This window comes from Epinephelus fuscoguttatus, linkage group LG3 (assembly GCF_011397635.1).
Source record: "Epinephelus fuscoguttatus linkage group LG3, E.fuscoguttatus.final_Chr_v1".
NCBI classification, from domain to species: domain Eukaryota; kingdom Metazoa; phylum Chordata; class Actinopteri; order Perciformes; family Serranidae; genus Epinephelus; species Epinephelus fuscoguttatus.
This window is the reverse complement of record NC_064754.1, coordinates 2,283,546-2,311,103: the sequence shown is the minus strand read 5'-3', so window position 1 is coordinate 2,311,103 and position 27,558 is coordinate 2,283,546. Positions and strand designations below refer to the sequence as shown.

The window sequence follows — 27,558 nt, the reverse complement described above, 5'->3', positions numbered from 1 at the left end:
TTTCAGAAGCACTTATTTTGTGGCATAAAAAAAAACAAAATTACCCACATCCTCCCTACAGAAACTTTTGCCACTAATTTATCCTCATAGTAAATTCAACCTGGCTTAATCCATTGTTTGGACTCCTAAATGTATATGCAAAGTTTTGCAAGATTATTACCAAAAACAATGTTAAATAGAGGAGTGCCATGGCGATTTCTCCCAATTAAAATTACCCTCTTCACCTGCTAACATCATAAGATTATGGACACGATGTTGAGGAATTCACCTGTACCTGGATGTACTTTTCCTTTCTGGAAACTCTCATGTAGGGTCTTTTGCCGGACAGCGGGTGGTGCAGCAGCAGCAGACCTGTCTTTCTCTGCCTCCTCTTGTCGTTTTTCAAGCTCACTGTGACTTTCAGGGTGTGTACTTTTTAAATGTTTAAATAGGTTGCTGCTGTGTGCAACCTTCTTATCACATATTGTACATTTTGCCGTGACTTTATCGAGTGGGGAATAATAACACCACACCACGCTCCTTTTTCTGGCTGTCATTCCACTCTGCTGTGCTGCTCATCGCTTGTCCCGCTGTTCCTGGTTTAAAACCTGCGAGCTCGGCTGTAACGTCTCAACTTCCCCATGTCACGTGACACGGACCAGTCCATTTTGCAGGTATAGAGGGGGGTGTCTCGGCACAAAACATTGGAGTAGGTTACAGAAAACAGGTGAAAGTGATGCATGCACTTTCGTATTTATTAATCAGTATCGATATATTTTCAAAGATATCAACACGAAATGAGTAGCGTGTGAGCATCGATGTATCGATCCCGCTGGATCGATAGCCCATCCCTAGCGCCGTCTCCTCGTGGTGCATTTAAAGACGGCTCGGAAAAACACGTTACCACATGTTAAAAACGAATTGAACGGCTGTAAGGCTGTAAAAAGTGCGGGGACGGAGGGCACAGGTACGGGAAGTGCGGGGGACATCATGTCTCACGCGTACCCCGCGTCCGCTACGCCCATGAGAAGTGCTGTATGTATTTAGGCGTCAAGACAGTAAAGAAAAAAACAATCTAAAAGGTATTCCCTTTTTTCCACTTGAGCACCTTCCCTGCAAAGTCTCTGTGCACGGCACTGGTAAATGTTGAAGCAAAACGCTAGCGAATGAAAACCACACGTATAAAGAGCTGACGTCTGTCACATGTTTCGTTAGCTTCTCTTCCTTCAAAGTCCTTAATGTCATCATGAAATCACAACTTTGAGGTTAACGTCTCTTAACATGAATAAAACAGACGACAAAGAAGAGTCAATCAATCAGCTTCCTGTTTGTTACTCTGTACAATGGATAAAAAAGAACCAGACTGAGCAACATCGTGTTATACTGTAAAAACACAAGTGAGCAGAAATCACAGAAAACATGATCAGCCGTACTCACCAGTGTTCAGCAGAGACTCTGCTGTGTTGTTGCTGAGAAAGACCTGATTTAATGTTTCTTTGGAGAGAAACAGATTCGTCTCGACTGTTTGAACTCGACAGTGACGCTTACAAACCTGTAGTTAGTTTCATGTAAGGAGTATGACGTTGAAATGTCCGGTTTCACTCCGCCTCACTGCAGCTCTGATGGAGAGGTGTGTTTTTGTTCTTTTTTACTTGTACTTTATTTGCAATGACAACCCCCTCCACTTTTTTTTTTTTTTTAACTTTATTGCAAAGATACAAGAATACAGATTACGGGAAGTTTCAGAGACATAAGAGATAGCTCAATAATAACCCGTAAATTACATGTAAACAGAAAATAAAAAAGGGAGCCAGGGGTACATGGGGTTTTTTGTTTGTTTTTAATGGAGAGGTTTGTTGGTTCTTCCTCGTGTTTGAACGTGACTTTATCACATACATTTGTGTTCCTTTGTGTTGTGGTCCATCCAGTGGTCGCTCTGTGCCATAACACCAGGAAGTGGAAGCTTGTTGTTGTTGTTACTGTAGTGCAACGAGCAACTGTCAACTCAGCACTGAGGTTCTTATGGTTTTTACCTGTTAATGCTGCACTGAATAACACCAGCACCATTTTGACACAATTGATGAACTCTTTAAACCTGTCTTGAGAGAACTGAAACAAAAACATGATGATTTTCATGCAGAATTTTGAGCAACATATAAAACAGCAGTTCTTGTTATTGTCAGCGTAGTCACAGACATGAAGAGGCAGAGCAGAAAACAGAAGAAGGAAATAGGAAAACCACACATTTATTTTCAAACTGGAAATGACTTTAAACAGTTTGTACTGTGTAATCTGCCTGAAGTTTAACTAGATGCTTTCATTGTGAAGCAGCCACAGGAAACACAGTGTGTTTGTCAGGAAATACAACTTATGTATAAACCAGGATTTTCTGTTCAGTGTTTAATGTTCAAGTCACTGCTTACTCAGGCCTTGTGTTCAACAACTAGTTTATTTTACAGTATTTCATATTTACAGATTTCTGTGACTCATAAACCATCTCACCAGTATCCAAAAACACATTAAACCTGTCCAAAGTCACCAGTAATTATCAAACCACTTCCCAGACAAATTAATCAAGTAAAAAATCTAAAAGAAAAAATTGCAGTATTTTTTCCCCAAATTTGTTCAAAGTCAAACTGCAGCCTGACATATTTGGCGTCTTTACAAACAGTGATTTCTTCTGTCAGTGAGAGTAAATGTCTGTGGGTTTAACAGAGGTTTAAATAGATATTCTCCACATAAAGTTTGTGTCATGATGCAGAGTTGAAGACATGAAAGTGTCAGATTAACATGCTGCCTGTGTGATGGGATACAAACAATAAAACATCTTAACAATGAAGTGTACATCAGCACAGTGAACAGATTCTGCAGAAAACAAGATGCTAACTATACAGGATTCACAATAAATGTTTCTTTGAATAGAAATAAATCAGTACATGAAATAAGTGATTATTTTACTCTGACAGGAGGGATGATCAGAGGTGCAGAGTTTTTACCACCCTCATTATTACAGGGACTGAAGAATGGGAAGAGTTTCTCAGTGAAGGAGCAGCCAGTAAAGGAGTAGGTAAGAGCTGCAGCATCTACGTCATAAAAGGAGACCAGACCCTCCTCATAATCCACAAACACCCCCACCTTCTGAGGCTGAGACTTCAGAGAGAGACGGACTGAAGGGCCGGCAAGAGCTTTGTACTCATATCTATTTCTCAACCAAATAGTCCAGTAACCACACCGAGGGCTCAGTGGGATTTCTCCCTTCCTGTCGATCGACTCTCTGGCCACTCCTAAAGTCCATTCAGTCTTTCCTTTAACTTGAACCTCAAAGTAAAATCTGCCTGAAGAGAAACTCTGTTTTGCTAAAACATTACAATAACGAGAAAATCTCTTTGGGTTGCCTGTGAGATTTTTCCTCACATCACCTTGAGTCACTTGTTTCCCATCATCAGACAGGATGAGTTTAGGATGTGCTGTATCAGGATCAAGAGTCACATCCACTGCATACTGCTGGACCCTCTTCAGCTCAGCTTCAAGCAGCTTCTTCATCTGTTGACTGAGTGTCTCCTCCAGCTGAGACACAGCTCTCACCACAGTCCCCTCATATGATGGTGGACGGACGCTGACCTCTGTCCAGTCCTTGGAGAGTAGAGGAGCTTTCAGGGACTGAACACTCTGGAGAAGCTGCTCCACCTCAGTGCTTCTCTTCTTCAGCTCAGAGATTTCCTGTTCCAGCTCTTTGATGAATCCTTCAGCCTGTTTCTGTGTTGTTTTCTGCTTCTCTTCTATCATTTTAATGAGCTCATTCAGGCCTCTCTCAACAGACTCCTTCAGAGCAGTGAAGACCTGAACACCTTCTGCTATCTCTCTGTCTGCATCTTCCTTACTGAGGTCGACTGAGTGTTTGATCTCCTGAATCTTCAGTCGTCTCTTCTGGATCATCTGCTGAATTTCAGCCTCCAGCTCAGCCTTCTTTCCTTCATATTCTTCTTTCAGAGGAACAACATCATGTATCTTGTGGTCTGAAACATGGCAGAGCATGCAGACACATGTCTGGTCGGTCTTACAGAACAGCTCCAGAGGTTTATCGTGCTTCGTACACATCCTGTCTTCCAGGTTCTCCACAGGGTCGATCAGCTGATGTCTTTTCAGGCCTGACATTGTCAGATGAGGCTCCAGGTGAGTCTCACAGTAGGAGACCAGACACACCAGGCAGGACTTCAGGGCCTTCAGTTTGGTTCCAGTGCAGACGTCACAGGGAACTTCTCCTGGTGTGGACACTTGTTGCTGTGAGCTGCTGCTGCTGGCTTTCTGTTGAGCTGACTGTCTGAACTGAGCGACCATCTCAGAGAACAAAGTGTTGACCCTCAAATCAGGTTTTATGGTAAAAGTCTCTTTACATAAGGGACACTGGCACCTGTCACTAATGTTCCAGTGTTCAGTGATGCAGTTTTTGCAGAAGTTGTGTCCACATGGTGTGCTGACAGGATCAGTGAACACATCCAGACAGATGGAGCACAGAAACTGATCTTCAGATGGCAGATAGTTTGCAGCAGCCATATCTGTACATGTAGTGGGAAAGAAAAAAAACATACAAACACTCATTTTACAATTTTAATAATTTGTTTAAACTGACAGGAATGTTATTCCTGGTCTTTTAGTATAACCTTTGGTATCGGGCAAAGTAATTTTTAATCATACATGCTGTGTTTTGACCTGCACTGAGCTGTGAGCAACTGCAATCACTTAAGTCGTGCTAACGAACTCACCAAACTGGTAAAACAGCACAGAATATGTTCACATCTTGTTGTGTAGATCAGTTTATATTTAAGCAAAGCATCACACTTCCTCTGGCTGCTTCACATTAAAAGCCTCCTGCTGGTTCTCTGTTAGAGGCTTTTATTGTGAAACAACTAGAGGAAGTACAGAAAGCAGTATGTATGAAGTGATCAGTGAAAGTGACCTGACACACAGAGACTGTTTAAAGCTGTCAAAGTGAGCTACTGTACAGTGGGTCTGTGGACAAACAGCCACGGTTATATTGTTATCAGTTTCATAAGTATGAAGAGAAAAGAGTGGAACTTGCTGTCTGAGTGTAGCTGAAGTTTAGTGTTAGTCCTGGTTGTTGAAAGTGTAAATATGATCAGCTGTACTCACCAGTGTTGGGCAGAGACTCTGCTGTGTTGTTGACAAAGACCTGATGAAGTCAGTGTGAATTTTCTTTTAGAGAGAAACAGAGACTTGTCTCGACTGCAGCGTGGCTCACACTCTGACTAACTTTACTTTCATTTCTGGAGTGTGACGTTGAAGTGAACAAGTTCAGGTGCATTCCATTTCAATCCCTCGCCCACTTTCTCTCTGCGAGCGGCCTCTGTGTGAAGTAGGCTGGAACATAATACCAACGGCTGAGGGAGGGAGTGGAAGTACTCATGAAACACACTGTGTATTTCAGTACCCAAACTACCGTACTATCCACCTTATCCCTAGCCCCCATGATACCTTGCGTGAATTGTGTGCGCGACTTCGAGCCTTGAACCAAAACTGTCGATTTCCAATGGTAACAGTTTGTTTACAGAACTCTATTCTTCTTTTCAAGAGCAACTGGGAATAAAACATGGAACGCACCACCTGTTACAGCTCAAACAGGATCATGTGATCACACGTCTGCCATCTCTGATGTCGTCTCAAAGCAACCGAGCACGCTAACAGTTAGCTCGCCTTGCTCCGTTAAAATATTGCTAACTTGACCTGAGCTAGGTTAAGGTAACATCTGCTCCTTCTAAAGATGATTTGTGATTGAGGTGCAGGTGGGAGGGTCCAGAAGGATTTAAAAAGGTTTAAAAAGGTTTTAGCCTATGTGCTACTGATTATCAGTTTGTTCACACTGATACGTTTTTAAGTAAATCCAAGATATTTTAGCTTCACGTTGCACCTCGTTAGTTAATTTTTGTTAAATAACTTAAAAACTTCCCTGGGTGAAATTCCCAAGGTGGCGTTGTCGCAACAGCAGCTTTCCTTGCCTCTCCCAGCCACAGATATAAGTATAAAAATAGAGACAGAGAACTGCAGGTTGAACTTCACTGTCGCAAATATAATATGTTAGAATCTACAGTCTGTGCAGATATGACTTCGAAGTTAAACAACACACATCGCAAAGTAACAGCAGCGCTCTCCGGGTTGATCTCCGTCCCTGGCGAACTTGGAAAGCGGTGTTTTTATTTTATCTCTGTGGTAACGGATATATGAGTAAGAAAGTCAGAGTTCAGGGTGTAATGCTCTAAGTAAGTAAGTTCAGATTTTTCAACTCTCGCATATGTCACATCCACATTGTTTTATTCGTGCATCAACATTGTTTTATATATTTTTAAAAACTAAGAATAGACCTAGATTTAATGACACATCATTAAATCAGATTAAATCGTTGGAAACACTTTTTTAAAAAAAACATATGAAATGTACTTTTCATTTAAAAGAGGACAAACTTCTTCATGAAAAAAAATGTGTTGTCTTTATATTAGTAGGGGAAAATTCTGCTAGCTGCTAGGCTAATTTATACAATGTAAAATGCCATAGGCTTGTGCTAATAACATTAACATGTTGTATTTGTGGGGAAAATGTGTACTTGTGTTTCAAATTGTCTCTATTAAGCCATGTTTAATGTGTGTACAATGTGTGTATTGAATCCACTAAACTTTACAGCACTCTGTAACTGCAGAGTGACAGACACACCACCGCACAGGTATGAATGCTCACAACATCTACGCTGTTGTGAGCATTCATACCTGTGCGGTGGTGTGTAGGCTACAGCATAGAGCTGATGCACATATATAAATTCACCTTAAGTGCTAAAAAGTTATACATGATTTCCTTTAGCCTTGGTTACAGAAATGGGATTCAACTTTATTTTTATTTTGTTCACCTGCAGTAGAAGATACGTTAAAGCTTTGTTGGTTTCACAACCGGGTGTCACGGGATGTTCTGACTTTAGAGTCGGAGCTTTGTTGCCCAGAAGACTAAAACTCTGAATATGAACCAGTGTTAATGGACCTGTTCTTCATTTTCCACATGACTCATATCCCTTCTCCACCAAACGAGCTCTGGTTCTTGAACTTGTTCATGATTACTGGACCCTTGGTGCTCTTTAGTCAACCAGCCAGTTTAGAGCAGAACCACTGTGATCATGTGTCATCAACAGAGAGCGGCGCACAACGCTCAGCAGGAGTATAAAACAGTGGGGTAACTGTGGATTACAGTGTGATCTTTTCTTCTGTAGTACAGATATTTGTTTTTACCCAAAAACAAGCACAAACCAACAGTTAATGAGAGTGCTGCACGCTCTCTGAAGATGTCTCACTTCACTTCTCCATTGTTGCCTCCTCCATCTCCTTCCAACCGTGAGCCGTGGGACTTTGAGGTAACCACACATTATTACTGCTATGTTCAACTGGGCCTATACTAAAAGTTATGAATGAAATTTTTAATTGACTGTATCAGTATGCTGTGCACACACATCTCATGATAAAGGAAGCAAACTATAGATAAAAAAAAATTAAATCCCTTTGAATCTAATTAAGAAAAACCTTCAGGGGAACCTGTTTGTCGTCAGGAATTATCAGTGCGACACAACAAAGGCCCTGATTGGCAGCAAGTGTGAGGGATGGTGACATGTAAAAGGAGAAAGCCGTGAGTGGGACGATGGATCGCTTTATTGTGTGGAGCAAATTAAAACAAAGCACCAGAGAAAACAAAAAGAGAAAAAAAAACAGTCAGTACACCAATCGACCAAATGTTATTCAACCAAAAAAGGTCATTAGTCGGCAAGATTTCATTGGTCACGATGACGCAGAAAAAATTAAAAAAAGTGAAACTCTATCAGGAGCTGCACCTTGTCAAAATAAATCCAAACCTATGTGACTGGACCATGTGTGAGTTTACTTTGAAAGGACAGACACAGGAAGTGTCCACGCTCAGCAGTCAGACAGGAGTCAGGTTAATTTCCAGGGCTGGTACCTGCGGTTATTCCACAGGCTAGTTAATAACATGTCGGGCAGGAAATCCAAAGTGTGGGATCATTTTGAGAAGGTGAAGGACGAACCCAAGGTGATATGTAAACTCATCTTCATTGGTCGACTACAAACATGACGTATCATCTGAAACATGGAAGTAGCTACGTGCCCATTAGCCCACAGCGTCATTAACAGGCGGCTCGCTCAGTGTGTGACGTGCACTTGGAGAAAACCTGCTTTTTTTTGCTTTTCTGGTCTGAACCAATTTATTTTTGGTCTGAATGGTTCAAAATCAGGTTCAAGAACCAGAACTGAACCGCTCCATGTTGGTGGAAAAGGGGCATCTGTGAACCTGCTGCTTCTTGTTCTTCCTGAAAATGTGATGAGAGCAGCAGAAGCTGAATCACTGCTGGGTTCAGTCAGAAAGAGTTTATACCTGTAAAGTGTAGATCAGATGTGAACAGTCTTTTTTGGCTTCACTTTCTTCTTCAGTCCTTTCTTTTTACTCTTTTTGTTTGGATCCACCATCTCTCCTTTGAAGGAGGCAGAGCTTTTAGTTGTCGTCTGCTGCTTTCCCGGGAAATTCTTTTGAGACTTGAAACCTCCCCGACGGCCTCCTCTCTCCTGCCATGGGCCCTTCACAGGGCCCTTGCCGGCCCTCACCGTGGCTCCTCTGCTGTCACTTTTATTCTTCTGCTTCTCCTTCTTCATCGACCTCTTCACCCGGATGGACCTGCCCTCCAGTTTGGTGCCGTCCAGTTCCAACGCCAGCTGCACCGAGTCGGCGCTCTGCGACAGCACGACAAACAGGTACAACACCATAAACTCTCACATCAAACCTCAAGTACAAACAATCTTTGACCACTAAATTCTAATCAGTTCATCATCGGCTCAAATAAGATGTTTGTGCCAAATGTGAAGAAATTCCCTCAAGTTGTTTTTGAGATATTGGTTCACAAGAATGGAATGAACAGAAGCAGGATGTGAGTCATCATACCTCAAACAGGACGTAGCCGAATCCTTTCCCCAGTCCAGAGTTCTGGTCTCGCACCAGTCGTACAGCCTCCACTGTACCGCACCCCTCAAAGTGCCGCCGAAAAGCCAGTTCATTTATCTCTGAACACACACACACACACACACACACAGCGGGTTAACTTCAGCACAGAGTGACAAACACTTGCAGTCATCTGTGTTAATGCTACAGAGACTCACCGAATGAAAGATTCCCCACAAACACAGAGCGTTTGTGATCATGCTGCGAGACAAGAACAGCGTCACCAATTATGTTCTGATATTACTCATTTTAAAATTCATCAGATGACGTGTCACACGCAGACTCACCGCCGAGTCGTCCGTCACTCGGTCCACTCGGATGTGAAAGTCTTTCTCGATCTCCGTGCCGTTCCTGTGCGCAGAGACAAACACAAGAAAAGCTGGTTGATTGTTCAAGACAGAGCGACGCTGTGTTAGCAGGAATCATTTGATGTCTGACCTCTCCAACGCCTTCGAGACGCCGTCCTCGTCTTTAAACACCACGTAGGCGTTTATGCTTTGCTTTTTGGGATGCACTTTGCGTCTGTGAAGCAGAAATGAAACAAAGCTCACTCAGACAAAGAGAAGACGACGTCACACAGAGTTTAACATTTGAGGAGTTCTGTCTAACTCTACGGATCGGACACAGACAGACACTTACTGAATCGCTGCTACTTTGCGGGACATGGAGGGATCCTCTCGGACCTGCAAGGAACAAATACAGCATGTTTGTGCCACAGTTCGTGCATCACCTGTAGCCACTGTCTGCCCCGTCTCAAGGTCCGAGTCACAACAGATATCGTGCTGATGACACTACAGCACTAACGGGGCAGTTACCAGAGCAGAAACCAACTTCCGCGAGCAGAAACAGATAAAAAAAGGCATCTTTTGATGTCGAGTTCAGCTTCAGAGCCCGATCACACATTTCTCTCCACAAGACCAAAGTTATTTGCATTCACTGTCTCATGTAACACTTGCTCGCCAAGCACACAGCTGATGCAGAGAGCCCTCCCCCTCCTCGCCAGAGGCAGACCACGCTGGACGGTTTGTACCAGAGACGCCTGGACAACTCTACAAGCAACAAACTCTCAACAGCGATAGCTAAACGGGCGGCTACAGCTCAGTACGCGGGTCTGCTTGAAATAATTTGCATTGCATCCGGCGACTGCACATATGAACTGCCTTCGAGAGCCAGCACTGTAACCAAGATACACAACTTGGATTAAGACAAGAAAGCTAAAGTGGAGGAGGTGTTAAGACAGACGAACATGGCTGCACTCACCAGAGACTGATGGACTTCTCTCATTTATCAGTGACCAGTACATTACTTTGACCCACAGTGGGTACTTCAGTCGCTTTGACTGTTACGAAGACAGAAGAGGCACTGAGCACTTTATTTGTGACGTAATAGGTCAACAGGAAAAAGGTCCAATGCTAACAAGCTGAAAGGGGGCATATCTCCACCTATCGTAGAGGAGTCGCACATACTTGGCTCAATAAATGGATTCCCCTCCCGTGCTTGTATACTGGGACAAGGACAGTTCCCGTTTCCCTTCTTGAATGACGATTACAGACGACCACTGTCTGCTGGTGTGGAGAGTTATTTCCTCTCACACAGGCGCAGAATGTTCGTGCTGGTTGGCCGTCGGCTGAAGTCTTTACAGTGTGTTCATGTGCAACTTTTTGGCCGAGACACAGTGACGTGAAGCGATCCAACGGTCAGCTTTTGTTGCCTCTAGTTCTTTGAAGTCGGTTTGGTGTGTCTGGGCCGACCCTGTGTGTCGTCACTATGTCACCGAGCTGAACAAACACAAAACTGAATTTCACTGTTTCACTTCCTGGTTTTATTCAGCGTTTCTTTAACAGCTGAAGTGCTGAATGTGTTCAGAGCCGAACTGTGTGCTGAAATGTTGTTTATGTGTCGTTTGATTTTTACCACAGAGCGAAACCGGATGGACTCGATGGATCCTTTATCCCTGAAGAGGCTCTGCAGCGTCTGAAACAGGACAAAAAAACATCAGGTCTGTTAGTCGAGGTTCTTCAAGGTCTGTGGATTATCTTTAGTAACCAGGTCTGGGTTTCTGGAAAGAGACTTTGCTGTTGAGTTTTGAGCATTTTTGGCGCCGAACACCACAAGCTGAGTGACATCGAGTTCTGTTATACTGGAGAGAAGACAGACACCTCCACAGCTGATATCTCCAACACTCACCAACTCACACCAAAACTATCTAGCCTGATAAACAGCTGTACAGGTGAGAGGAAAATGTGTGTTGTGGGTTTTGTGAAGAAATTCCCTTGCGGTGTTTTTAAGATACTGCATTCACAGAATGAGACAGGCAGGGTCACACTGACCCTGACATTTGACCACCAAATTTTATCAGTTCATCGTTGAATTCAACTGATCGTTTGTGCCAAATTTGACAAAAAATCCCTTAAGGTGTTTTTGACATATCATGTTCACAAGAATGAGACATGCATACGTGTGTAGAGACAACTCGAAAACATAAACCAAAATGTGTGTCCTCTGTGTACCTTCCTGGTGCAGCTGACGGGCAGGTTGCCCACGAACACCGTCCTCTTCCTCTTTATCACCTCCTCCTCTTCTCTGGCTCTCATCCTCTGCCTCTTCATCACCCACTGCTCATTCCTTCCACCCGCCTCCGGAGCTTTCCTCTTCTTATTCTTACTCTGCCTGGGCGCCTGCTGCCCTCCCTCGGCCTCGTCTGCGTTCTGTAAACTCATCTCCCTGAAAGGACGAGAGAGGAAGAGGGACATTAGAGCATCATCATAATAATAATAATATTTACTTGTATAGCACTCATCTAAACAAGGTTACAAAGTGTTTCACAAAGTGCACAGAAATAAGACAACAAAAAAACAGGTAATGTCTTCGCCAGCCTGATCTCCTCAGGCAGAGACCTCCAGAGCTTCGGGGCCTCGACGGCAAAAGACCGGTCACCTTTTGTTACCAGATTTGACCGAGGGACGACTAGTGAGGGTGCGCCCGAGGATCTCAGGTCACGACTCGAAGCGTAGGTAGTCAGAAGCTCAGCTATGCTAAACCATGTTGAGCTTTAACGGTTATCAAAAGAATCTTAAAATCAATTCTGATGTTAACTGGCGACCAGCGGAGGGAGGCGAGAATCGGGGTGACACGTGACCTACGATTTGTAGAAGTTAAAATACGAACTGCAGCGTTCTGCACCAGTCGAAGCCGAGCTGCTGACGAGTTACTGAGGCCTGTGAACGGCGTGTTACTGTAGCCGAGGTGCGAGAAGTAAATAAATAAATAAAAACATTTCCAGGTCAGGAAAAGACACAGCTGATATAATTCTGATAATATTTCTCAGGTGGAAGTCGCAGGATTTAATCAGATTATTGACGTGAGGTCAAAGTTCAACTGAGAATCAAAAGATGCCTAAATTTATCGCTGTAGATTTTATATTTGTCACCAGAGGACCAGTCAAGGTTTGTTGTTTCCTCAATAAGTGTTCAGGGCAAAATACTACTTCTGTCCTGTCTGAGTTTATCTGCAGAAAATTATAAGTTAAGCATTTCTTAACAGCAGTGAAGCGCTCCATTAAAGTGCTCAGACTTTTCTCTGACGGGTAAAAAAATCTAATTTAGACGACAAACCCTTCGAAGGTAACAACAGTGATGAAGAACGTGTGTCTGAACTCTTCACCTGTTTTCCAGCTTCTGTTCAGCTTCTGATTTTTCCTTCAGCGGCTTCTCCTTCTTCTTCTTCTGGCTGGGTTGACCTTTGACCTCTGGAGTTTCCGCCTGCTGCTCTGTGCTCTTCTTAACAGGCTGCCATAGAAACAAATAATCAGTCGGGTGATAATCAGACCAACAGTGATGGAAACTTGTGTTGGTGCTACCTTGGGCGCAGGCTGAAACAGAAGAGGTGCAGCTGGCGCAGCGGTGCCGAACAAAGCCGACAGCGATCCGGAGGCTGCGGACTTCTTCTGGGACAAACTTCCAGACACCTGACCCACCACATAGTCAGCTGGCGGTTGCCCCGGAGACGCCTCTTCACTGAGGACAGAAACATGGAAGTGAAGACGGTACAGCGCCCCGAAAACAATTATCTCTTTTTTTTTTAACAGCTGTTCAACAAAAGCCCCCATCTCTGGTGAGTAAAGAACAGTCCCTAAAAAAACAAGAAGTGATAATCCAACCGACCCTCCTCTGATATATACGGAACAGTCCCTTAAAACATGTATCTGACATGTATCATGCCTCCACAGCAGAGGGCTGACATGTGTCATGCGTGTAGGTGGGTTGATATAAAAAAAACAGTTATATTAGAGCTGAGTCTGCTGTTATTAAAGAACCTGCAGTCAGAGTAAAGAGCAGATTATCTGGATTCAGGTCATAAATCAGTGTAAACAAACCTCTGCTGAAGTTTCTTCTTCATGGTTTCCTCCGGGTTATTCCAGCGTCACTCCGAGACTGACTTCCGGTTTGTTCTGTAGATCTGTATAGTTGATCAGGTTAGCTGCAGCATTTAATTAATTTATACAACGTTTAACTCCAATAACACGAGATCTAACGTTACAGCACGTTCTCACGTTTTCTCCCTCAACACACACAGTTCGTCCTACTGCGAATTATGTCCCACGGGGAACACGGTCACAGCGGCACAATAGTTCCTTTTAAATTTTAGACTCGATTAACGATCTCTGTGAGTCTGTTTCTAAAAAAAACAACGAACAATAAATCAGTTAAGATCTCTTAAATCATCGGGAAAATATATCTAATAAAATAAATGATTTGTATTTTGTCTAGGTTTACTGCTCCTTCGTACAATTTAATTTAATAATGTCCGTTTTTATTTTAGGTGCTTTTCTTGTGTCACGTTTGATGTTTTTGTTTCACAAGTGATGTTGAAATGATGATTTGAAGTGTTAAATAAACAAATATACACGTGTCTGTACAGTGTGCTGTTATATTTGAAATACGATCAATTAAAAAACGCTGAACTGAACGATTTAGTTTTAGAATAGTGGGAATTAGTTAGAGTTTAATATGGAGTACTAAAAAGACACGAATATTTAATATAACGCACATTTATCGACGGTTTTATACAGTTTGTGGTTTTATTTTGAAACGTTTTTATAATCCCAATAAGTGCAACTTCCAAATGTTTCCCTTCCGGTTAGCGGAGACGTCATATGTTTTGGGTTGGTAGCTAACGTTAGCTCAGGAGCTAAAACCCCTCTAAAGCTTTAATATAAACGCCTCAGGTGAGTTTATCTTTATTATTTTAATGTCAGTTATTATTTTTAGTATTTTCATATTTGTTATTTTTACATTTGAAGCGTAAACTGTAGAAAACAGTCAGCTGAGCTAACGTTGTGGTTCACTGATACAGAAGGAGGCTTCGATGGGAGTGGACCAGACCGAGCCGGAGGTACCGGAGGACGCGGTGGGCAGGCGGGTGTCCTGCGACGGGGAGCGGGCCACGGTGCGGTATGTGGGCGCGGTGCCACCGACAACAGGTACGTGAAGACCCGGGAGGCGTCACATCATGGACGTTTCACACCCGCTCACACAGTGGTGACAGAGGTGGAGGAAGTACTCGGGTGTTTTACTGAAGCTAAAGATGCAGCACTGCGGAACAGACAAACTGTGAGACAAGTTGAAGTCTTTCAGTCAAACTTTTCTAAGAGTCAAGATTTTAAAGTTATTTAATATCAAATAAAAGACAAAAGAAGAAGGAAAACTGGGGTCACAGTCTGCCTCCAACAGTGCAATGTGATTATATGTTAATAATATGCATAATTACATGTTTATATGTAGTTGATGATGTGGCACCCCAAACAGACAGGACCGTTTAACATTAACCACGTGTTTTTGTTTTGTGTTTCAGGGCTGTGGCTCGGTGTCGAGTGGGATAACCCAGAGAGAGGCAAACACGACGGCAGCCATGAGGGAGTCCAGTACTTCACATGCAGGTTACTGTCACTGTAACGCCTCGTTAAACCACAAGCTGAAATTTGGAAAGTTATAATCCAGTCACATAAGTTCCAGTGTCCCCGTGTGGTTCATCATCAGAGCTTTTCATTGACTCCTCTGGATGATTCCTGTGACGATGAAAATACTTCTGACAGCACAACATTTAGTTTCTCCTCAAATATGACAAGTGATGCTCTTGTTTTTTGACATTGTATAGATTCAACATGTAGAATAAGAATCAACAAGGAAAATAATCCTTTAATTTTTATCTTAAAAAGTCAAGTGTGATGTGAAATGAGTAAATGTCCCTGATGGGTTTCTCTGCGCCGTCTCAGACACCCTAAAGGAGGCTCCTTCGTCCGTCCAGCGAAGGTGAGCTTCGGAGTGGACTACCTGACCGCTGTGCAACAGCTGTACGAGATCGACTCAGAGGAGGTGCTGAGCGAGGACATCTCCATCTCCTCCTCCAAGAAGCTCAAGTGGGGGAGGATCAAGGAGCGCAGGTACGGTGCTATCAGACAGCCGTACGATCTGATTTAACCTCTGCAGGGAGGTGATCTGAGTTCATACTGCTGTCTGTCTTCATATTCAGGGTGCGGAGCAGCTGCAGATTCAGATTCCTTTTATTGTCATTTCAGTGATGAAACATAAAAACAAGACACTGCTTCACATCTAAAACTGACAAAATGAAAAGTTCTCAGTGCAGTATTCAACTAATAAATAAATACATTTAAAATAGAAGCTGATTGAAAGGCCAATAAAGTGACCGGGTGAGTTCATGTCTGCTACAGTTCAGCAGTCTGATTGCTGAAGGATAAAAACTGTTGCTCAGACGTGTTGTCCTGCAGCAGATGCTCCTGAACATCTCCTTGATGGCAGGAGAGAGAAGAAACTGTGGGAGGGATGAGAGGAGTCCTTCACTCTGCTGTCTGCTCTGCAGATTCACCTCTGACTGTAGACGTCCAACAGAGATGACAGCAGCACACTAATGATCACTAATGATGCTGTTCTGACAATCCTGTCCAGTTTCTCTCTGTCCTCTGTCCTCTGTCCTTCAGCTTCCTCCCACAGTCCAAAGACATGCAGGTTAATTGGTGACTCTAAATTGTCCGTAGGTGTGAATGTGAGTGTGAATGGTTGTCTGTCTCTATGTGTCAGCCCTGTGATAGTCTGGTGACCTGTCCAGGGTGAACCCTGCCTCTCACCCAGTGTCAGCTGGGATAGGCTCCAGGCTTTAATTGCAGAATTCACATCACAGCATCGACACCATAAGTTAAAAGATCATGGATCATCTATGTAACTGGAGAGGTCACATTAATAGATAGGTCAGAGTGTGAGGATCTGTTTCCTATGATTGATTCCACTGTCCATCTGTTTTTGTCTCGACAGTTTTGAGAGTCTTCCGTCAGTGTTGCTGACTCGCTGTGAGGTCAACGGGCCGGGGCCCGACGGAGAGATCAGGAAAACAACGCCAAGTATCCTTTTACAGACAGAAATGACTTTCTGGTGTCAGTGTATGTTTTAGACGTTGATTTGAAAACATTTCTTGTTACCAGGCCTATTTCTGTCTCAGAGGTTACATAAAACCAGAGTGAGCGTCCTCTACTGACCAATCAGGCTGCAGGGTTTCTAGCTCCACCTTTTAGTACCAGATCTGTGTGCTAGGTACCCCAACAGAGGGGGGACCAAACATGGGGACGCTAAGGAACGCTTCTGTTGGGACCATCCACAACTTTTACTGTGGAGACAGAAACTATGAACTGAACTGAACTGAACTGAACCGAACCAGACTGCTCAGTGGAAACAGGGTTTTAAGGGGAATTTATACTTGTGCGGCAGACCCTTTGCTGTGGCCTACACACGTGGCCTCGCATTTATACTTGTGCAGTGGTGTGTGTGTGTCACTCTGCAGTTACACCTCCAAAACAGTAGTCAGCAGCGAGGTTTCTGTGAAGTGCTGTAAAGTTTAGTTGATTCAAAACACGCATTAAACACACCTTAAACACACATTAAACATGGCTTAATAGAGACAGTTTCAAACACAAATCAGCTTCACTATAACTCGCAGCATTCACAGACAAACACTTGTCTTTATCTGGACACATTTTCCCCACAAATACAACATGCTAATGTTATTAGCACAAGCCTATGGCATTTTACATTGTATAAATTAGCCTAGCAGCTACCAAACTTTTCCCCTTCTCATATGAAGCCAGGGACAACAGCAGCATTTAACAAAGGTAACGTTACAAAATTCATCTCCATTACTCAGCAGGAAATAAACTGTTTTGAGTTTTTTTTGTTGTTTTTTTTGTTTGTTTGTTTTAGCAAAATTCCTTACGTGACAACAAGCTGAGTATCTCTTGGTTTTGGGGCTTTGGTTGGACAAAACAAGCAAAAAGCCAGGAAGTTGAACATTTTTAGCGTCAAGCACCACTGAGCAACCTTCACAGGGATGAATGTAGCTCCGCCCCCAACGCTGCATCCAGTTCTTTTTATATATCCGTGAACTAGAGGGGGTAAAGAGGGTATGATGCTGTCGACGGATTTCTCAGGTTAGAAACATTTGGGATAATGTAAGTACACAACTCAACACAGTATCTAACATTAGTCCTTTTCAGACATTTGAACGTGTGAATGTTACACAGTGAAGCTTTAACAGCAGTGATCAGATGTGCAGTGGTTGGACCTGTGTGGGACTCTGCTGTCCTGCTGGGAGGACGTGGCTGCTGTCACTCAGCAGCTGGACAAACTGGAGGGACTACAGCTCAGGTACACTGACTGTGTGTGTGTGTGTGTGTGTGTGTGTGTGTGTGTGTGTGATTTCTCATCCTCTCCCTCCACTGAACGCTTCCTCTTGTTTTATTTTCTCAGCTCCAACAGACTGCGTTTGCCCTCAGACCCGTCGGCGCTCTGCCAGGCGTTCTGCGGCCTCAAAGTCCTCGCCCTCAACAGCTGCAACCTCACCTGGCCGCAGGTACACCTGTCTGCTCATAACACTGCACACACAGACTGTACACATCAGTCTGCTCATTATCATAAGGGTGTTTCATCTCCACTGTCACAGGAGAGGACTGGAAATGTGTTGTTTTTATTAATACTCAGATATTTATAATTTCTTAATATAATATTTGTACACAAATTATATATATAATTAATATTATATATAATTGAATAAACATAGCATAACAGTATTTTTATAACCACTATTTATAAATACGTTATGTTTTATTTGTATATTTTTTATTTATTGTTTTTAGAGAAAATATAAATTATGTAAAATAAAGAAATAAATCTAAATCAGAATATAGAAGCTTTATATTGCAATGAAATGTGTATTACCAGTATTATTTTTAAGAAATATTTATTTAGTGTTAATTCATATGTGTTTAATAATTTGACATAAAAATCTTTTATTATAATGGTTTTATTTATTTATACAATAATTACGTATTAATAAAAATGATGAAAAAAAAGTCAAAATTTAAAAGTTTTTTTTATATTACTGTTATTTATTTTATTTTTATTTTGGTATATTTACTGATGTTGTATTTTTGTATTTATTTGAGGTTCCAAAATATGAATTTATGAATTTACAAATAAAGAATATAAAATAAATAAAAAACAAATTAAAATAAAAACAAATTCATATAATAAACAATTTTTATTATTAACTTTTTAATTCTATATTAACATTTTTACTTACATAATTTATACATATTTTAAAACAATTTAACACTTAAAAGTCATTTGAATTTATGTGTCTTTTACTACAGTATTTATTCATATAAATTACAAATGTCATTATTATTTACATTTTTATATTATTGATCCATTGTTATATTTCTAGTTTTTTAATTTATTTATTTACTCAAACAGTTAATATAACGGTTTAATCATTTATAGTTCTCTTTAGAAATATTTTCCGTGTTGATAAATGTGACGTACTGACAAACTTGTCTTCTTCCTGTCAGCTGTCAAAATCAAAGTGCGGTGAACAAACTGATCTGGTTTCCTGTTTGTATTTATTAAATACTTCCTGTTATTTGTGGCGTGTTTATTGACATGTTTCTCTCGGCTGGTGTCTGGTCAGATCCTGGAGTGCGCCCCCATGTGGCCACAGCTGGAGGATCTGTGTGTCGAGGAGAACAACATCACGGAGCTGCAGAGGTGAAGTTTGTACTTCCTGTTTCATCATGACTGATGTGACGTTCAGGCTGCGCTCACTGTGTGTGTGTGTGTGTGTGTGTGTGTGTGTGTGTTAAAGGCCTGAAGGAACTCTGCAGTCACTCAAGAGTCTCAATCTGTCCTGTAACCCCTTGATGCAGCACAGTGTGCTCACTGTGGCTGCTCTGCCTAGGTACATTACACACACACTATTACACACACAATATTATTAATGCATTTTTATATTTTTATTTAAATATTCTCTTTTTTTATAAACATTGACTTTAATTAAAATAATGATGTTTGTTTGCAGATTGGAGCAGCTGAACTTGTCCAGGACCGGACTGTCTGACATTCGATTTGATGACGCTGCTCCTGGTAAAAATAAAAATCACATGAACAGTGACTGTGTTTTATATTAATTATTCCTCCTGACATTTACACCCTCAGCTTTTATTTATCTTTTTAAAGGAGCTTTTTTCCATCAATGCTACCACACTGTTTTATACCTAACATCTTATTTATTCATATTAAATAAGAGAAGCCTGTGTTTTAATAACATATTGATAATTTTTGAGGGCGGCACGGTGGTGCAGTGGTTAGCATTGTCACCTCACAGCTAGAGGGTTCCTGGTTCGAACCCAGGGTGGGGGAGCCCTTCTGTGTGGAGTTTGCATGTTCTCCCCGTGTCAGCGTGGGTTTCCTCCAGGTGCTCCAGCTTCCTCCCACAGTCCAAAGACATGCAGGTTAATTGGTGACTCTAAATTGTCCGTAGGTGTGAATGTGAGTGTGAATGGTTGTCTGTCTCTATGTGTCAGTCCTGTGATAGTCTGGTGACCTGTCCAGGGTGAACCCTGCCTCTCACCCAGTGTCAGCTGGGATAGGCTCCAGCCCCCCCACGACCCTCAACAGGATAAGTGGGTACAGAAAATGAATGAATGATAATTACTGAGTGTTTCCTCTGTAGGGTCTCAGACAGCCATGTTTCCGGCACTGAAGGATCTCAAGCTGGACCACAACAACATCACTGAGGTCAGTGTGTGTTTCTGCTCTCATACAAACTGACTCAACAACACTCAGTCAGCTGTTTAACAGACAAAGGTATAAGACTGGAGACAGGATAGCTGTTTCTTAATTATTTTAATTTACACACGCACACACACACACACACACACACACACACACACACACACACACCGATCAGCCAAAACATTGAAACCACTGACAGGTGAAGTGAACGACATTGATCATCTTGGTACAATGTTCTGTTGGGAGACCTTTGGTCCTCGCATTCATGTGGATGCTCCTTGACATGCTCCGCCCACCTGAACACCGTTCAATCAGACAAAGTAAACCCCCTCATGGCGTCGGCACTAGGGATGCACCGAATATTCAGTAACCGAATATATTCGGCCGAATATTGCAAAAAATCACACATTCGGTATTCGGTGGAATAAGTTAAAAGCAAGGCCGAATAATAGCGGCGTGTTTTGATAACGCAATCAAATAGCGTGTGTGACCGGCGGAATAAAATGTCGGCAGTGTGGCAATCTGCCCGTCACGGCACTCGCATTTGCGACTAAAAATAGTTTTGAGCGAGCAAAATAGGCTTAAATCATTCAGCACGCTGTGCGAGCAGCCTACAGATTTCAACCAGCAGCAGAAACGAAAGGCAAATCCCACCGATTGTGGGTTGAACGGGGGTCACAGACACAGACAGTAACGTTAATGTATTCCTGTCAAATACGGCGGCCATCGGCTTACCGGGCGACGGAGAAGTCGGCTCCAATAATGTCCTCTTCTTGGTGTCATGACTGCCCAGAAGTACCTGAACAGCCGAGTCAGCCGAACACAGGTATGTGACGTGTCAGAGGAGAAACGAGCCGTTCACATTACTCTTTGTGGCAGGTAACGGCCCACAAACCTCACCACACTTTAGGGACTGTTCTTTACTTATGAAGGGACTGTTCTTTACTTGTCAGGGGAGGAGGGTGGCTGATTGATTCTTACTTTATTTATTTATTTTATTTTGATCCCCCCTATGTTAATCACTCATTGATGCTGTTTTTGAAGTATGAATAAGTCAATAAGTAATTTATTCCATTGAAATATCAGTGATGTATTATAGAAAAGTGATTTATCTTTTTATAAATGACAAAAGGCACATCTGCCTCATTTTTGCTGTGGTATCGTGATACTACTCAGAACCATGATATTTTCATTGGTATCGCACAGCGGGTCCCAATTTTGGTACCGTGACAACACTAATCTGGAGGGGGTTCATCTGCAAAAACTAATGAAAAACTAAACAACAATATTCGGTATTTGGTACTTGGTATTCGGCCAAGCGCCTAATATTATTATTCGGCTTCGGCCACAAATTTTCATTTCAGTGCATCCCTAGTCGGCACTTATCACCCCCCCCAGCAGGACAATGCACCATGCCACATCACAAATGCTGCTCAGGCATGACCCGAGGAACATATCAAAGAGCTCAAGGCATCGACTTTGCCTCCAAACACCCCAGATAACAATCTGATCAAACATCTGAGGGACGTGCTGGTACCCCAGAGGTACGCCTGATCCACGGTGGGGCCTCCTTGGACTGGACTTGGCTCTGACCTGTGAAGCCGTGGACACAGGACCTCTGGAGGGTGTACCTTGGTGTCTGGCACCAACACGTTGGCTTCAGATCTTTTGGGTCCTGTGGGTTGTGAGGTACCAGCACGTCCCACAGATGTTTGATCAGGCTGGGATCTGGGGAATTTGGAGGCCACGTTCCTCGGACCATTCCTGAATAGTTTTTGTGGTGTGGCACGGTGCATTGTCCTGCTGGGGGGTGCCATGGCCATAATGGGGGGTGCCTGGTCTGCACTGGTGTTTAAGTGGGTGGAGCGTGTCTGGTGGCATCCACACGAATGTCAGAACCCAAGACTTCCCATGTATGAAAGTCTCCCTGTCTCTGTCTCAGTGGTGGGTGGTGGACGAGCTGGCGAAGCTCCCCAGTTTGGTCAACTTATCGTGTCGCGGTAACCGACTGGTGAGCAGCGATGGAAACCCCAGAACAGCCAATCAACTGCTCATCGCCAAACTGGGACAACTGGTCGTCCTCAACAGCCATGAGGTGAGCTCAACATCTGTGTGTGTGTGTGTGTGTGTGTGTGTGTGTGTGTGTGTGTGTGTGGCTATGCTAATCCGTTGCCATGGTTTCCATCAGATCCAGCCCGAGGACAGGAGGGGGGCGGAGCTGGACTACATCAAGATGTTCGGAGAGGAGTGGCTGAAGGCAGGGGGGCGGAGTCAGCTCAGCACCCAGTTCACCTGTCAGCACCCTCGTTACCTGAGCCTCATCGACAGTACGTCACCTCGACAACACGATGATGACAAACTGTTTCTTTATTTGATTTATTCATGCGCTGCTACGTCTCGTATTTTTGTTTAACAGTAGACAAGAAGTGTTATGACTTTATGAAACACTCAATTTACACACAATTAACTGTTTAAAGTCTTGAGATTAATACACTTTATTATTATTAGTAGTATTATTATTATTATTGTTATTATTGTTATTCAGATGTCTCCTTCAGTGATCTTTAAGTGAAGATGATCTTGTCTTTCAGAGTACGGCGCTCCAGAGGAAGGCGAGCTGAAGAAGCCGGAGCCGTTTGCCCTGAAAAATCAGCTGTTAAGTTAGTCCCACCCCTTTCTTCTCTCTGCCCTCTGATTGGTTGTTACATGACAGGCCATGAACAAACACACTGAGGTTAAAACCACTGATCTCTCCCTCGTCTCTCCTCACCAGAGATTAGGTTTGTGTTTCCTGACGACGCAGACCGGGAGCCGATTGAGAAGAAGCTTCCAGGTAAAACAGCAGGAAAGAGTTTACCTGTGTGTTTCCTGTCGCGGCTCATTTATGTGTATGTGACACTTTAGTTCAGAAAAAGCATGAAATAAGATCCAGTTTCAACAGCGTGTGTTTGTTGTGCAGCCTCCATGGTCGTCCAGAAGGTGAAGGGACTCTTGTACAGACTGCTGAAGGTTCCTGCAGCTGATCTGAAGCTCACCTACACCAGTCCCAAGGTAAGACAGCTCCTCGGCTCCTATAGGCTGATTTTGAGTGGACGTCACAGCAGTTGCAGCAGTGCACATTCTGGTGGCAGAGAAACAGCGGACATCAGAGAGACACAGTCGACATGCCCGGAATAAAAATGTCTTCTTGTGCAGTTTGATGTCAGAACAGGAACACAAAAAAGATAACCTTCATTTATATTAAAAACCATCGCAGAGGACGCCGTAGTAGAGAGTAAAGTTTTGTCTCCAGTTAATTATAATCTCAATATTCAGGATATAACGGCTGCTGGACGCTCAGCAGAGCAGTGTGTGTTTGGTTAACAGGAACTGAATTACTGACATGCTGACAGATAATTCATCATGAGGAACTGTAAAAACTCACAAACATGGATTTGTCTTATTGTCCCTGATTAATATTTGTGGAGACGTCCACATATAATATAGTTTAATGTGGAAGTAACAGTCAACTTTTTAGCTAGCTAGCTAACGCTGTCTGTTTATTAACTCCTTGATCAGAACAGAATATAGAAACTGTCATCACTGCTCATTTTAGAAAGGACACCACAAGAAAACATGTAAACAGGGGGAGACTATGTTGAAAATTAAACCACATTTCGTCAAATTCGGCTCCAGAAATCGGTCGGTTAAACCCATTAGGCCTTATTTCGCATAGTGCTCACGAAGCGGTCCACAAGGCTAGTGGCAGCACACGTTTTTTCAAACCGCACCCGAACAGTTTGTGGCGGTAGTGCACCGTGTTTGCAAATCTCCAATAACCCCAAAGAATAAGAAGTGGGTTTGGACCCAAAGCCCAGGGTGGACAGGTTTGCACACCAGTGATTATTCCAACCAGTGGTGATTGCTGTAAGACTGCAAGGGAAGCTCAGCTTCCCCTAAAATGTCTAAAAATAAGTGGCCAAATATGTACTGTTGTGTTGACATTTCATTGATTAAATATGCACTAGAACGCGTTCAGCTTTTGTTCAGAATCAGCTACTTATCACAGGTCACTGACGCCACTTTCTTCTCATTCATTCCCGTAGCGTCACGGTGCATTAAACAGTGGAAGCTCAGCGTCCAAAGACTTCAGTGGGGAAGCATAGAGTGGGTTGTTCCACTGCAGCGAAACTAGACAGTCATTGGATAAATGCTCAGTTTTGTGCCGCCCATCGGACGCTCAGCGTCTCTGGGGGTCTATGGGGCAGTGGGCTGGCCTCGGCTGGCCTGGACGCTGGGCTTCTGCATGATGATTGGATGATCTGTCTGAGGCTGAATCCCTTTTTGATTGACAGCGAAATGAGCGAATCAGCGATCTTGAAATATAAACCACCACTGGAGCATTTTTCAAGTTTCATTCCATTGTTCCGAGTTGATCTGGAGACTTTTCCAATCCTCTTAGTGACTTTTTCTTTGTTAAAAACGACTAGCAACAAATCTAGCATCTTTTTCTGGTGTTATTGGAGACTGTACTTGTGTTCGGAGACTCTGACTTCTGTCGCTCTGCAGTTACTGTCCCCAACGAGCAGCTGATGCTGCTGTGAGCCGCTCCGCTGTCCCAAAGCACTCACAGGCGGTCACACTAGCCTCGTGCAGCAGCCCCAGAGGGTAGAATTTACGTTTTATGATTCACATTTTATGATGTAGGCAGAAAATGAGCTTCCCCTCCTTGAAAGACCAGCAGCCGCTACTGATTCCAGCGCTTGGAGAATTAATATTTACACACTACAAATGGGTAAGTACATGAAACATGTGCCTGTCAGGTCTCGCTTGGTCAAGGGAGATGTCTACGGTGGCCGAGAGAGGTCACAACACACGCAAACTCGTGTTTTTCGCTTGCAAAAAATCGCCATCTCTTCTATTTTCGAGCTTGCTTGCGAAAGCAGCGCGACTCGAGCAGCGCGTAGAACGGATGCGGTGTGAAGGCTGTTAACATGCTCGCCGAAATTAAAATGCAAGTACACAGCGGCCGTTTGCGAGCGCTACATGAACGCATCGCTTGCGGTGTAAATGAGGCCTTAGTGTTTATTCATGTACGAGACAGCTTAACTGTCATGCAGCCGTCCGCCACTAGTGGGCGCTACAGAGCGGTCAGACAGCAGTCCCCCTCCCTGCGGTAATCCTCCAGTAGACTGGAGTTTTAAACTGGAGAGACGTCCTCTCATAAACCAGCGCGGTGTGGCAGCACTTTGATCTAGAAAATGAATTCAGCAGCAGTGAATCTTTTATGAGACGTCATATTATTTGTTAACTTTTAGTGAGTTGTTGTAATGCATAAAGTGTCTCGTACTTCAGCAGCATTTAAAATCCAACATGGCTGTTGAAGATTGTGATTAAAGGCTTCAAAGGGCTCTGAATGCACACAGTATTTTTTGGGACAATGTTTCAAATACTTAACAATAAATCGTGATAAATTCTGACTGTTTTCTGAGTGTTTTCCTTTTTTAGACTTGTCGACTAGTCTTGATTAAAATTTTAGTTCAGTCGACAGGAACATCCCTAGTAGACACTCTGACGCTAGGCTTGGTGTTCATGTTGGACCCTGTTTACAGATTAGTAAATTAATTTGTAAACATTTATGAATGTCTGTTTGTTATTGTACGGTTAGTTATTGATAGTTATTGATTAATAAATCACATTCATCACAATTTTCCGTGACACTCGTGGTCCTCTGTACAGACGTGTGTGGTCATTCAGTACACCGAAGCAGAAAGTGTAAAGTTCACAGAGAGTCTGCTCCTGAGACTTTGTTTCATCCTTTCTTTGCAGATGGTGGGGACAGAGTTTGAGATCGACAGTGACCTGAAGACTCTCCAGTTTTACTCCATAGAGGACGGAGACCAGGTGTTGGTCCGCTGGTCCTGACCCTGAACCTCGGAGACAGAGCAGGAGCTGACAGAACTGAACTGAACCTCTGTGTCAGACTGTTGACACACAGAGTCACACTGAGAGGTGGATTAACTTCATAACGACGCTCACACTGGAGATGTTGTTTGACAGGAAGTGAACCGCACACACACACGGAGCAAATCACCGCTCAGAGTAACGCACGGCAATCTGTCCTCGTGGACTTCCTTCAGGAGGGAAACCTGCAGGTGCACTTATAAACAAACATTTAATAAATAAATGACACATTTTATTTGTGAATGATTTCTCTTAGCGTCAGTTTGAATGTCTTCAGTCAGACTGAACAGTTTGAGTTGGAGGATTCAGGTGGAAACACTTCAACCATTAATGTGTAATAAACTATAATATTATCATTTAGTCATTTCCAGTCATTTCAAACACTGAGTTACTCCTCTTCATCACCTGGTGAACATCAGGCTTCAGTGAGCTCTTTCCACTGCATTCGATCCTCAGCAGCATGTTGCGCCTCTCTACACATGACACGTTCATCTTTTCCAACTCTGCGTCACAGTTCTGCATCAGGTGGTTTTAGGCAGGAACGCGTTACAATAATAATATTACTTTTTCCAGTAATGAGTAGTGTAGTCTGAGTGGGTGGAAGTTCGCTGCAGAGATCAGCCTCTGATTGGGCGGAACGAGCCACCCGCTGAAGTCCCGCCCTACCACCTCCGGTTGCAGTATTCAACACATCCTTTACTAACTTTTGCAGTGTTTGATCTTGCGGGGATGTAGCCACTTTTCTGCCATGGTTCGCGTCCTGTAGGCGATATTTTTGTGGGAGTGTTACACCAAAACCTGTTTCCCCCCGGCAATATTTTTGCAAGCGCACCGTTGCTGTGGCACCGCCCAGAACGATTGTGATTGGTTGAAAGAAGTACTAGCAGCCGGGGCGTTTTTTTTCCTCCAATCTCAAAGTGAGAGTCGGCCCAGCCAGACCTTTCTTTTCTTGAGAAAGGTCTGGTGAGCGAGACTATGAGTAGTGTAACTAATTACAAATGAAACTTCAGTAATACTCGTTAAAAAACTCAGTACAACATCACTTTTGTCGTCACATCACCACTGACTTGAAATACAACAGTCACATCAGCAGACTCATTTTAGTAATCGTCGCGCTCCACTTCACAAAGCAGCAAGCTAGTTGGGAACGCTAACCTTAGCCGCTGGAATCATTCCCGTCTATTTGATTTTGTCGGGAGGAAAGATGACAAGAACACTGTTGAACTGTGAATGCCTTTATTGTCATTGTACTTTACAATACAATGAAATCAGGAGCGCTACTCCACCATGGTGCAAACAATAAATACAACATGGAAAAAAGGAAACATAAATTACACATTAACAGTAAATGAGCAATAATGAAATAAAGTGCAGGTGTTGAGGTGCAAGAGGCAGCCGTGGAATTACTGCATTTGGGAAGAAGCTGTTTGTGAATCTGGTGGTTCTG

The 27,558-nt window shown here is 43.1% G+C and overlaps 5 protein-coding genes across 6 annotated transcripts in view; 1 reads left to right on the top strand and 4 right to left on the bottom strand.

Annotated features, from left to right (window-relative positions):
• Positions 1 to 1,614, bottom strand: part of LOC125886176 (zinc-binding protein A33-like) — a 73,637-nt gene extending 72,023 nt beyond the window's left edge. For both annotated transcript variants that reach the window (XM_049572185.1, XM_049572186.1), the window contains exon 1: positions 1,417 to 1,614. The gene's annotated coding sequence lies outside the window, so the exon portion shown is untranslated. The remainder of the gene's footprint in view (positions 1 to 1,416) is intronic.
• The window catches only part of LOC125886166 (E3 ubiquitin-protein ligase TRIM21-like), a 28,337-nt gene extending 23,086 nt beyond the window's left edge, over positions 1 to 5,251 (bottom strand). Inside the window, exon 1 of the mRNA XM_049572171.1 lies at positions 5,131 to 5,251. The gene's annotated coding sequence lies outside the window, so the exon portion shown is untranslated. The remainder of the gene's footprint in view (positions 1 to 5,130) is intronic.
• On the bottom strand, positions 1,795 to 5,258 carry LOC125886173 (E3 ubiquitin-protein ligase TRIM21-like). Its single transcript, XM_049572181.1, has 2 exons — positions 5,131 to 5,258; positions 1,795 to 4,535 (listed from the first exon to the last, which is right to left on the bottom strand). Exon 2 carries the CDS (start codon positions 4,531 to 4,533, stop codon positions 2,929 to 2,931), a length of 1,605 nt encoding a protein of 534 aa, XP_049428138.1. The 5' UTR covers positions 4,534 to 4,535; positions 5,131 to 5,258; the 3' UTR covers positions 1,795 to 2,928.
• A 2,403-nt stretch (positions 5,259 to 7,661) lies between these two features.
• Positions 7,662 to 13,754, bottom strand: rbm34 (RNA binding motif protein 34). The gene is made up of 11 exons (XM_049572187.1): positions 13,409 to 13,754; positions 12,893 to 13,049; positions 12,697 to 12,821; positions 11,544 to 11,757; positions 10,948 to 11,007; positions 9,673 to 9,716; positions 9,472 to 9,555; positions 9,321 to 9,384; positions 9,192 to 9,234; positions 8,977 to 9,095; positions 7,662 to 8,768 (listed from the first exon to the last, which is right to left on the bottom strand). The coding sequence occupies exons 1-11, from the start codon at positions 13,429 to 13,431 to the stop codon at positions 8,430 to 8,432; spliced, it is 1,272 nt and encodes a 423-aa protein (XP_049428144.1). The 5' UTR covers positions 13,432 to 13,754; the 3' UTR covers positions 7,662 to 8,429.
• A 386-nt stretch (positions 13,755 to 14,140) lies between these two features.
• On the top strand, positions 14,141 to 26,617 carry tbce (tubulin folding cofactor E). The gene is made up of 17 exons (XM_049572182.1): positions 14,141 to 14,260; positions 14,389 to 14,515; positions 14,887 to 14,971; positions 15,308 to 15,475; positions 16,362 to 16,447; positions 17,645 to 17,744; positions 17,847 to 17,949; positions 19,066 to 19,142; positions 19,240 to 19,332; positions 19,453 to 19,517; positions 20,107 to 20,171; positions 22,111 to 22,263; positions 22,357 to 22,495; positions 22,760 to 22,828; positions 22,942 to 23,001; positions 23,128 to 23,219; positions 25,977 to 26,617. The coding sequence occupies exons 2-17, from the start codon at positions 14,401 to 14,403 to the stop codon at positions 26,070 to 26,072; spliced, it is 1,566 nt and encodes a 521-aa protein (XP_049428139.1). The 5' UTR covers positions 14,141 to 14,260; positions 14,389 to 14,400; the 3' UTR covers positions 26,073 to 26,617.
• Positions 26,618 to 27,558: the final 941 nt, after the last annotated feature.

Excerpts from the sequence above, each read along its gene's own strand:
- tbce (XM_049572182.1), top strand. The coding sequence starts at position 14,401 with ATGGGAGTGGACCAGACCGAGCCGGAGGTACCGGAGGACGCGGTGGGC. Across the intron at positions 15,476-16,361 it reads GGGAGGATCAAGGAGCGCAG|TTTTGAGAGTCTTCCGTCAG; the intron begins GTACGGTGCTAT and ends TTGTCTCGACAG. Across the intron at positions 19,143-19,239 it reads AACATCACGGAGCTGCAGAG|GCCTGAAGGAACTCTGCAGT; the intron begins GTGAAGTTTGTA and ends TGTGTGTTAAAG.
- LOC125886173 (XM_049572181.1), bottom strand. The coding sequence starts at position 4,533 with ATGGCTGCTGCAAACTATCTGCCATCTGAAGATCAGTTTCTGTGCTCC.
- rbm34 (XM_049572187.1), bottom strand. The coding sequence starts at position 13,431 with ATGAAGAAGAAACTTCAGCAGAG. Across the intron at positions 11,758-12,696 it reads GAACAGAAGCTGGAAAACAG|GGAGATGAGTTTACAGAACG; the intron begins GTGAAGAGTTCA and ends TCGTCCTTTCAG. Across the intron at positions 8,769-8,976 it reads TCGGCTACGTCCTGTTTGAG|AGCGCCGACTCGGTGCAGCT; the intron begins GTATGATGACTC and ends GTGCTGTCGCAG.